Source organism: Brassica rapa, chromosome A01 (genome assembly GCF_000309985.2).
Source record: "Brassica rapa cultivar Chiifu-401-42 chromosome A01, CAAS_Brap_v3.01, whole genome shotgun sequence".
Classification (NCBI taxonomy): Eukaryota; Viridiplantae; Streptophyta; class Magnoliopsida; order Brassicales; family Brassicaceae; genus Brassica; species Brassica rapa.
The window spans coordinates 3,341,682-3,353,364 of record NC_024795.2 but is presented as its reverse complement, the minus strand read 5'-3'; the positions used below and the strand labels follow the sequence as shown (position 1 = coordinate 3,353,364).

Here is an 11,683-nt window from a genome sequence, read left to right as displayed (position 1 = left end):
TCCTTTTTTGTTTCTTTGATGGAGGTTAATTATAAGGAGATAAAAAAGAACTGAAATGGGAAACAATCGAGATCAAAAGTGACAAAGTTTATCAAACTAATGATTGTTTTCGTTTTTTTTTTTTTTGTAACACTTTTTGTTGCATACAAGTAGCATTTTCGCCGAAAGCTTGATTTACATTCGGTTACTTTTTCACACCTAACCTTAACTATAATCATAAGAGCTACAAGGAAAAGCTCTTCTTCAAGGAAAAAAAATTGAAAGTAAACAATAAATTTTCTTGGAGAAATGAGAACTATGATGGTTACTCATGAATCATGATAAGTGTTTGGTCTCTTCTATTTTTTTCTTTTGTTTCTTCTTCTACTTCAGAAAATAATATTTACCAAACACTTACGATGGCTACTGGTTAGCCCCCAACTAACTTTCTCTACATATATGTATCTATTTATATAGTTACAATAGATGTCTTTCATATCAAACATATTAAGAATCTGAAACCACATGGATTGTATGTTATATATTTCACTTTTTTTGCTAAGATATATTTTTGTATGGGATATTATTTCACTTGACACATCAAGATTCTAATTAATTGCTAATTGCATTGTTTATTCTCTTAAAGGGTTATGTATGTTGATTACCCTCAAAATCGCTACACAGGTTTTTTTTTCTAAGCGTTCATCCATAAAACAGTTAGAAAAACAATTGCCTCAATATCTTGATTTTCTTATCAATAAATTTCACTATTTTGGTCGAGTCTGGTAAGCGATGACGACATTATAAACTCTGTAATGAGTATGATGATGTTTAGAACATTAATACCAACACAATTTTCATAATAATAAAAAAATCAACAAACCCGTTTTAAAAAAGAAGTTTGCACATGAGATGATTCGGACATATCATATGATCTTAAGCTTTCTATATACCTTTGTCTCTCTTTCAGTTGTGTGTCCCTTGCCGTGTGATGTCTTGCTCCCACTTTACGTCCACTTGGACTTTTATTAGTTTCAAATATTAATATTGTGTAGATGTATTTTTCTTTCTTTTGTGTTGGCTACACATGTACGTACTGCCAAATTATTCAGAATCATTGAACCTAGCACACGTCTCTTACTCGTCTAGTCGTCCGTGGTCCGTTCGTGGCTTCAATTTCTCCAGAAATCATAAGATTAACGTTTCATACATATGAACAAAAGTTATTGAATCTCACGTTGCTTACCGAAATATTGTTTATGTAATTGTTATTGTATGATTTTATACGCGTCTACAAATGAAATATGATACTTGGATACAAATCTATCAGCTAAGAATCCGAATAACATCTAAATATACTCACAGTACACCTAATTGCTCATGTGGAGTACTCCAGATAGAAAGAAAACAAAGGAAGTCAATCATACTTTTCTGAAGAAGAGTACTAGATAACAATGACTGATGAAGATTATATATATATTTTATATATATGTATGTTATTATCATTAGTAACTACTGTTATAAAGCTACAACGGTAATCCTCATATATTAAGTATATGCAGAAATGAAAGATAAATCGTTGTTTCCTGGTGTGATTATGTATGGCAAGCAAGAGTCAAATGATGGATATTCACGTGCTTAACACCATTATGTTGACCACACTAGAAACTAGAGTTATTGTAAATGACATGTCTTTGCAATGTTTCTTCGTTTGTCTAAGGCTTGTCGCTTAGTTGTTTAGTCAAAAGAAAAAAAATTCTCTTCTTCTACTTTCTGTTATAATATGAAAAGTAGTGAAAAACAATAGACTGCAAATTCTTAAACATGTAGAGCCAGTATGATGCCATAGTTTTTAGCGTTGTTCAATGTTCAGCAAACTGTTTGCATGGATGATGGATATGATGATATACACGTTTGATAGATAATAAAAATGATTTGATGTTAGAATCAGTTAACGTAATATAAGGATAACACACGAACAGTATTGTTTTAAGAACCAAACTGTGACAATTTTCCCGAGGAAAGCTCAAGAGTGATCAGGAAATCAAAAATGTTTGTAATTTTACCAAATCCTCTAGTGTTATAACTAGTTCAAACATGTCAGAACATAAAGTGACCCATTTGCGGATTCCAGCATTTGGTACTTAACAATCTGATATCATGGCTTGTATGTCAAGTTAAAGAACCTCTAAGTCTTAGCCCCAAAATCAAAGGCTTCACAGCAGAGCTATATTACATAACTAGTTATAGATATATACAAAATTACATAAATTTTATGAATCTAAAATGTTTATCTATCCTATAAATTAAAATCCGCATTACATGCACCACGTGAAACATCTCAGACTGTTCCCCTTTGTAACAAACATTTCTCTCGATTTCTAAACATAAACCGGAAAACCACCTCAACTTTGTTGGGGTTTTTTTACCAAAAAAAAAAAAAAAACTTTGTTGGGGTTTGGGCTTGAGGGAAAAACTTTGGTAGTAGTAAAAGGTGTAAAACTTTCTTTTGTTGAATCTACAAATCTATCTGTATAAGATACAAAGTAAAAACAGCAAATATATATCCATGTTTTCAAGAGGCTAAGCATCTGGTTAGCATCTCCGTCCTGATGCTATCAATGTCAAGATCTCATTATATATCATCAAAGGAAGCATATATGATCATCATGAGCCCATAGAAATGGCTAGTGGCATCTCACTTTCATGTGAACCGACGCTGGATGTTGACATTCGTTTCTTGGATTGGTTCCCTTCCATTGACATTAGAATATGGCCTTGCGGACGAGCCATTGCCTCAGGTTCATCTTTAGGAGACTCTAACGATTGCTCGGGAGGGTCAAGTTCGCGTGGCTTGGCCTCTCCATTGGCACTGTTATTGTTACCACCAGATCCAATGACCATCCTGAATCCAAAAGTGCGTGAAACAATGCGGTATGAAAATGTTAAGATCCAAAAGAACCAAGGAAGACAAACAAAGAAAATGCCGATGTAAGCGAGCCAGATTGAAGGGTAAGGAAGGACTGTGTATGCAATGAGACAACCTCCTCCGACAGCAATCGACAAGAAAAGAAATAAGGTAATGAGACAGATGAATGCCTGCCCCGCTCGTGGATCTGGCACAGGCATTGTTCTTTTAAAGAAAGACCAATCTTAAAGATGATGAAGGATCAAGAAAACGCTTAGTGGTTACTATATATATCATCCTCCATTTACGAAATTTCTCTTTCTTCTTTTTCTTCTTCTTTCAAAACTTTTTTTTTCCAAATGAGGTTGATAGGTTGATGAATATCAGCTTGTAACAAGATGAACAGAATAAATCCCACACACGCAAGGAAAAGAGCGTTGAGGAGAAAGAAAACAAAGATAATATTTCTGTTTTGTTTGTGTGCGACTTATAATTTGAGCCATCAGTCATTTTTTCATTTCGTTTTCTCCATTTGCCATTCCAGAGGAGAGGGATGTCCGTAGATAAAGGACTTGTAACACTGAATAGCGTGGATTCAAGCTTTTTGCAATCTAAATTAACTTGAGAGATGATATGTACTCATGTGTACGTGTAAACTAATTATAATATTATACCGAAAACCTTAGTTTACTATTTTTATCATCAAAATGTTATCATCTTGAGATTTGCTTTCTATATTAAACATGAGACGTGGGAGTGACGGTAATTCTTGCAACTAAACTCATTCTAACTATATGTTTAAAATCCAAATGAGACAAGATTTAAAATGAGTATGTTCCAATTTTATAGATTTGTATTTTTATGATATTCATTATTTTATTTGATAATGTATTTTGTTAACATTAATTTGAAGCACAAATTCAAGAAATTTTATTTCATTATGCTTTTTTTCTAAAAGAAAATTTTGAAGTCCTGGTCTATTCTCAACCACAATTAGAATGAGACTTTACTTGCAATTTAAAAGAAGATTTCTATTTAACTTAGTCCTGGCTACCTTAAGTAGCTTAAGACAACAAGATTGTATTTTGTTGAGTCCTGACTAACCTTACGTGGCTTAAGACAACATCATTGACCAGTGACTACAAAAAAAAAGCCTAACAAATTAGGCAGTGAAAACGAGTAACACGTGGCAAAATCTCTATCTATAGCCGTCACAAGAATAAGCAAATTACGGGACCCACCCGATATATCAAGAACTACTGGCTGTCCGCCAGCGAATTAATTTTAACATTTACTAAAAAATACGAAATGACCATCTCAGCCCTCCTCACACACACACAAAACGGTGGCTGTGTCGGACTTTTCAAACCCTTTCCCGTCAAATCACAATAGCGCGTGGCGTACAAAGCGTAAAACTCGCGTCGCTAGCCGCCAAAAGAATCCTCCTTTTCAATCAAATAGATCTGATTTTCTAGGGTTTGCTGATTCTCTTTCGCGTTCTGGATAATCCTCTGTGGGAGAAAAAAAAAGATCCAAACTTTTTCTTTCGTATTCGTGATTTCGCTATCGAATTGGTTTCTCTGAATCTGGGGTTTGATCAGGGAGAAAGGGTTTCGTGTTTTGATGGTGGAAATGAGGAAATCTGGGGTTACGAAACCTGACTCTGAATTGGCGTCCAAGTGCCGTGATGAGCTCCCGGTGAAGCTGGAGATCGCTGAGGATGATTTGGAAGAAGCGCATGGGCCTCTCAACAAGCGATCTAAGGTTTGTTCTTCCTCTTATGCTCTGCGAGAATTCAATTGAAAAGTCTCTGTTTTTCGATTAGGTTTTGTGTTTTTTTTTATGTTTTCGTGATGTATCTCTTTTTTTTTTTTTAGCTATGGAGCTCAGGGACTAGCTCGTCGTCGATGGCACCGGCTAAGTATAATCCTCTTGATGAGCCGAGTCCTCTTGGATTAAGCCTTAGGAAGAGTCCTTCTTTGTTGGATTTGATTCAGATGAGGCTTACGCAAAAGGCCGCCGATGCTGTTGGCTCTGGTGTTAAGAAAGAGAGTAAATGCATCACTGCTGCATCAGCTGGAGCTACGTTAGCGTCAGGAAGCATTGAGAAGCTTAAAGCTTCGAACTTTCCCGCCACTGTTTTGAAGATTGGGAAGTGGGAGGTGAGCCTTGAGAGATTTTTGCTTTCATGGTGCTTTCAAAGATCTGACTTGATATGGTTCTGTTTTTTTTTCTTTTTTTGGTAGTATAAATCAAGGTATGAAGGTGATTTGGTGGCGAAGTGTTACTTCGCTAAACACAAACTTGTTTGGGAAGTGTTGGAACAAGGTCTTAAGAGCAAGATCGAGATCCAATGGTCAGATATTGTGGGGTTACAGGCAAAGTGTCCTGAGGATGGACCTGGAACATTGACTCTCCTGGTACAATATTCACTCATTTTTGCATTAAATGCTGTTTTTCAACTCTAATATCCTGTTATTTTCTGTTTCAGCTTTCTAGGCAGCCATTGTTTTTCCGGGAAACAAACCCACAGCCTAGGAAACATACTTTGTGGCAGGCAACATCGGATTTTACCGATGGACAAGCCAGCATGTACAGGTATAGACACTTCTTGTGGTTTGATACATTAGCATTTTGTGGCTGAATAATGTTTATGTTATAGCTTGAGCTGATTGATGATAGTCTTCTTCTGATCTGTTAGGCTGCATTTTCTGCAATGTGCTCAAGGGATAATGAACAAACATTTCGAAAAGCTCGTTCAGTGTGATCATCGCCTGTTTCATCTTAGCCGTGAGCCAGAGATAAAAATGGACTCCCCCTGCTTTGATGCACGGCCATCTATCTTTGAGGATCCAAGTGAATCAAAGGGATATCCTTATGGGAATCTGAATCTTAGCACAGGTCCTTCAATATCCGGGACTCATAATTTAGCATCTCCCGTTGGGGCTCAGTCATCATCTGAGCATATGTATCTGTCGCATGAAGCACCATCTCCCAGCTCAGGTATTTTCATTGCCGGAGTGTTCTTTTCCTTTTCACTTCTACTGAGCCAAATTTTGATTTTTTGCTTCATTCATCTCTAGTGATAGATGCTCGCGGAAACGAAGGAACTGGGGGTGTTGAAACAGTCAACTCAAGAAACACAACGGATTGTGGTCAGATGGGAGCTCCTGGACTACGCCAATCTATGTCACTGAACGATTTCCTTGCAGTTCTCTGTGATTCAGACAACACAACGCATCCGAATCAGGTTGAAAATGCAGCTGGAGTACACCCGTCTATGTCAGTGAGTGATCTCGTTGCGTTCTTATCAACTGATTCGAGTCAGCTAAAAGTACCTGGACTACAGCAATCCATATCAGTGAGCGATTTCGTTGGACTTCTCTCTGATTCTGCTGGTGGAAATCATCCGGAGCATCTGGAGAAGTTTGAGAGCTTGAAACAGCAACTGCTAAGTGATAATATCCAGTTCGATACACCAGATGAGAAGTCTCTCATGCCAAGGGTTAATTCTTTATTCAACCTGTTGTACAAGGATCCCAACGTAGCTGCAAACTCACAGCTCAATACTGAGATCCCAGTTGGATTGAAGTCTGAACTCAATGATCTGAATGGGACAGTGTCTGCCAACAACAACAACAGAGTTCTTGATCCGGCTTCCAGCAGCAAACCACAGGGGGGCATGTTAAGGAAAGACTCGTTCAGCGATTTGCTCTTACACCTTCCCCGGATCACATCCTTGCCAAAGTTCTTGTCCAACATTTCAGAAGAAGATGGTGATGCATATAAATAGATAACTTTTATAAACTCTGCCTCTCTTTTCAGGATTTGGCAAGTATAGGAGACCTGTACTATTAGCTTTGCTGTTTTTTTTTCTCATGTAAATCAAATTCATCTCTTGGTTACTAAACCCCACAGGGATATGAAGAAAGACGTTTTGATAATGAATTTGTGTAGATCACCCTAATCATAAAACAATGTCTCAGGAGACGTAGGCATTCCATTATTTATCCTAAATTTATCATTTTTATATATTTAAATTGTTCTTTTATTACAACATTTTAATAAAGCAGAGTATGTACAAGGATAACAGATTAAACTAAGATCAGTGATCATCAGCTGTACAGAAAGAAAGAAGATATGAAATAACATACTTTAGAGACAAATGAAACCCAACATCCACAAATCAAACGAGCGGCTGTCTGGTTATTGATGGTTATTTAACTATTTACATTTTTGTTCTTTTCTGGGGAGAGGTTTCTTCCATCATATCAATCTGCCGCAGGAACAAGCAAAAGGATCAGGAAGCTTGTTGATGAATAGCAGTGTCAGGAAGCATTGCTATTGTCACTATGAAGTATTCACATCCTGATGAGAGGCCATAAGGGTTTGTTGTCGTTGCTCCTGAAGACGATGTTGAAGACATTGAACTTGATGCCAGGTTTCTTGAGCCGAGATAATCTCTCTTACCAGCCTCAGGAGACGCAGAAGCTGAAAGTGTCTGTGCCTGCTTCACTGCTTGGCGCTCGATGTGGACAATCTGTCCAACGATGTATGTAGGCCGGTTCGGGAGGTGATCTGTGAACAACGCCTCGGATTCAGAGGACAAGTAGTAGTTTGGGCAGTTCCTGTTGATTGCCTCGTAATGCCCTGCTTGGTTTAACACAAATGCTGCTATCTCATGGACTTCAAGACGACCAAATGATATCTTTTCCTTATTCGCCTGTCCACAAAATGTTCAAAAAAGTTTTAAGATGCATCCCACACAAATGAAATAACAAAAACGCATATTCTTACCTGCTTCCCAAGTTGGTGCTTGGTGTACAATGTTTTCACCAGCTCTTTCTTTTCCTTCAACTCCTTTATTGTCTCTTCACTTGTGGATTCAAGATTCCGGCACTTCTCAAATAACTCCTCCCGGTTTTGGGAGAGGTAGCTAACTTTGTCTGCCAGAACTCGGATGCACTTCCGGAACTCAACAGTGCCATCATCCTCATTGTCATTAATCGAGCTGTGAAAGAGAGATGCAAATCCAAAGAAATATATGAGAAACCAAGAGCTTTAAAAGTGGATATAACAAGAGAGGAAGAACAATGATAGGAACTTACTTGTCTAAAGCTTGAGCCAAAGTACGCAAGGAGTCAGCAAAACCAGCGACCCCACCACCAGCACACACAGAGCTCCGGAATCTTTCAAAGAGACCTCGCATCTTCACAGCTGACGCACGGAGTGCAGTGTACTCAGAAGCTCTACGATCAGCAGCACAAAGATGGGTCTGGGCTTCTTCTCTTGCTTCATGTAAGCAGTTCTCCAAATGCGCACAGTTCATCTACAACCAAGACAGCCATACGTACCACATGAACTCAAGGGAAAAGGCTCATATAATGGCTAAAGATAACATACCAAAAAGTAAAGACTAGCTCCTAATCTCACCCAATGCGATTAATAAAAATAAATAAATAAATAAATAAAAATAATGAAATAGCTGAAAAACCTGGGATTCTTCGAGAATTTTCTGATTCATTTCCAACTCTCTGCTCAGGCTGGCTACCTCTTCCATAGCACCATTTAGCTTGGACTCTGTTTCACTCAGTTTATCGGACTTCTCCATCAGCTCATTCTTAAGTTCCAAGATAATACCATCACTGTGTTTGGTATCTAAACCTATGTTAGTTACCACATTATTACCCAAAGATTTTGTTGGGCTCTCGGCTGTCGAACTGTCACTTAGAAACACGTTATCCTTTCCACCTTTCTCATTGTTTTGCTGGCTTTCCAGCATCGATGAATCAAGCGGATGATGACTGAGCACCTGAGAGGAATCCACCATGTTCTCATCCATACCTTCCCTAGCTTTACATGGCTGCTTGCTAGAAAGATTTGAAACACATGAGACCTCATCCATGGGCTCTGAACCAGATACATGTGCTTTGTTGCCTTCCACGTCACCTGAAGCGTCTGCTTTGTCCATAAGGTTCAAGCCAGACACATCTTTACTATTAACATATCTCTTTCCCTGTAGATACTCATCATTGAGACGTTGTTCCAGTTCACGGATGCGTTTCTCATATGAATCACAATGCCTTTGTTTCTCCTTGAGCATGGACAAGAGATGTTTCTCATACTCATCTTTCGCCTGCAGCGCCTCTGCTGTTTTCTCTGCTGCATTTTTCAACAGATTTTCCACTTCGCTTCCATCCTCCAGCACATCGTATTCAACTTGTGGGCCTAAGGAACATATCCGAGAGATTGCAGAAGCAAGGTCTGCTTTTAGTTTCGCGTTCTCAACTTCCATCTTGCTGGTCCCTGCTATCTCCACTAACTCAGAGGCCTCTAGGATATCTTCAAAACTGTCCAAGCTTGTCTCCTCAGCTTCAGCGGAAAGCGAGCTATCACTAGACATCCCCAGTGAACTCCTTGAGGACGCAACCTTTGAATGTAACCCAACCAGATACTCAGGAGCATATCGATCAACGTCTGCCATTTCAATATTGATCAAACTAGTATCATAAGGAGATACATTGACATCACACTGAGTGGGAGTATCATATAAACCCATTGAGGACAACACATCACGCGGTAAGAAAGGACCATGAGTTTTGAGAAACTCCTCGCGTCTCCTGACCTCTGTCTCCCTCTTCATAGCAAGCTTCTCTGCCAATTGCCCAGCCATTCCCATGTAAAGCTTCATAGAGGATCTCCTCCTCACAGCCTCTGCGAGGCAGGCTCTATAAGCGGGGCCAACACCACGGACCAGCTTCAGGTCAGCGAACAAGTCGTCCTGACGCACCATCGCCTCTCTGAAAACAGGAAACTGCAACTTCGCATCTTTGATGATATATGTGACGTACGTTATCTTTTGCATGTAGCTGTGCACAAAGCCATTCATCTCATTCTTCTTGCTCTTGCAAAACGCCAGCAACTCTGAAATGGAGTTGTAACAAGCCTGCATCTTAGGGAGGTGATTCTTGTCGTGCACTTCGTACATAGGACCAAGCGCTGAAACAGCGTCATGAGGTCGGAGAGATGATGACGATTGGCTAGACATGCAGTCATCCACAAGCTTCTTAACCGTATCGACATCTTTGCTTAGAGACTGCATTATGCTCTTCTGCTCGTTAATGAATCGTTCGTGGTCCTTAACAGCCGCTTCTAAGCTCTTCATCGTTAAGGAGTCTCTGCAAGCAAACAGCTCCTCAACCTTGCGCTTGACCTCCACAAACATCTGCTGAAACTGAGCGATCTTGTTCTCAAACTGCTTGTGAGAGATTCCGCAACTCTCCGCAGCCTTTTTGAGGCTATCTTCCTTGACAAAGTCCAACAAGCATCTCCTCGAATCCGTTTGCAGACAAGGGTGAACCTTAACCGACCTCAGTTTCTCAACATCCCTTCCGAAATTCATCAGCAGATCAGAGTGGAGGCGGTGCTGGTGCTTATACCGCTTCATGAACTCGAGAAAGTTCTGAAAGATCACCCTGTAATACTGCTCCAGGTTCCTCGTAGCGACTTCAACAGCTCTCTGCTGTACCTTCTGCTCTCTCGTCAGCCTCTCGCAGCTCTCAAGCCTCACAGCCGTACAATTATAAAAGGCTCGGCCTTTATGGAAATGGTAACGAAACTGCCTCTCGTACAAAGGCAAAGCCTTTAGAGCCGGATCCAACGCGTCGTCCAAGGGATGATGCTCATGGACTGGAGCAGGAGGCAAAGCATCATCAACCTCCTGTAAATCTACATCTTCAGGCGACGGAGGATGAGAGCTGCTTTGAAGCATAGACTTGTTGAAAACAAACACTTCTCGATCGCTTGAAGGAAGTCCGTAAGCAGAGAGCAGCTTCTGAGGCTCGAGCTTCATGTCCAGCGAGAGGAGAAGCTGGTCAGAGAAGCTGATCCCGGACACAGATTCAACAAAACGCATCACGGATTCAACTGGAGTCGTCTCGCTGCAATTGAATTCAAATGTATGGCCGTTCTCCGCCACGCAGAGAATCAGCTTCCCGTCATCACAAGTGAAGCTTGCGCTCATCGTAGCCAACCTAGAGAGATAGAGACAAGGCAACCAAACCAAACCAAACCAAACCAAACCAAACCAACAAAGACTAAGGCTTTCTTTCTATCTAAATCTTCGATCCTTTGACCAGACTACAGATTCATCAAAGACTAAACCTTTCGATGTTTTCCAAAGTACCCACCACGAGATATCCTCAAATTCTCCAACTTTCGCCTTCCTTACCCAGAAAAATTACTTTTTTTTTTTTAAATCAAAAATTGAAGCAAGCCCTAGAAGACGTGATACGACGATTGCGTGAAGAGACGAGTGTCAAAGTCGAACTTCTCTTCACGAAAACCCACTAGATTTAAACAATTAATATTCCTCAATTTTTCTTCTACGAAACCTCGAAGCCTTCTTCTTCTTCTCCTCCTCCTCTGAGCTTCTACAACGAATTTTTTTTTCTTTTTTCGATAATTTTACACGTTTTTTTTAATTAATGGAAAGTTACGGAGAAGCTTCGGATGTAAGTTTAGTCTCTCACGCAAGACAGAGACGGAGGAAACCCTTTTGTTTTGTTTTTTTTCTTCTTCCTCTGTAGAAGAGAAGAACAGATAGAGCCTTGTTTTCACGGGGAGGGACAGTAACTCTTTATTTATATCGATTTCACCCCAATAGTTAGATATATTAAAATATAAACCTTCTATATCCTCAATTGTCAATTCATATCCAATAGTGTTATCAACTTAATAAACGTGTTAATGTTAGTTTGGATTAGTTTATTTTTGTTCTATTTACAGTAAGAAACG

General features: G+C 39.5%; 3 protein-coding genes across 3 annotated transcripts; 1 reads left to right on the top strand and 2 right to left on the bottom strand.

Annotated features, from left to right (window-relative positions):
- Positions 1-112: 112 nt before the first annotated feature.
- On the bottom strand, positions 113-4,084 carry LOC103852385. The gene has a single exon (XM_033274857.1). It carries the CDS (start codon positions 3,106-3,108, stop codon positions 2,647-2,649), a length of 462 nt encoding a protein of 153 aa, XP_033130748.1. The 5' UTR covers positions 3,109-4,084; the 3' UTR covers positions 113-2,646.
- A 250-nt stretch (positions 4,085-4,334) lies between these two features.
- LOC103852376 lies at positions 4,335-6,919 on the top strand. Its single transcript, XM_009129283.2, has 6 exons — positions 4,335-4,651; positions 4,765-5,049; positions 5,134-5,307; positions 5,379-5,485; positions 5,589-5,890; positions 5,971-6,919. Exons 1-6 carry the CDS (start codon positions 4,511-4,513, stop codon positions 6,678-6,680), a joined length of 1,719 nt encoding a protein of 572 aa, XP_009127531.1. The 5' UTR covers positions 4,335-4,510; the 3' UTR covers positions 6,681-6,919.
- Positions 6,920-6,966: 47 nt separating this feature from the next.
- LOC103852366 (autophagy-related protein 11) lies at positions 6,967-11,683 on the bottom strand. Its single transcript, XM_009129272.3, has 4 exons — positions 8,382-11,683; positions 7,996-8,216; positions 7,685-7,898; positions 6,967-7,610 (listed from the first exon to the last, which is right to left on the bottom strand). Exons 1-4 carry the CDS (start codon positions 10,908-10,910, stop codon positions 7,188-7,190), a joined length of 3,387 nt encoding a protein of 1,128 aa, XP_009127520.1. The 5' UTR covers positions 10,911-11,683; the 3' UTR covers positions 6,967-7,187.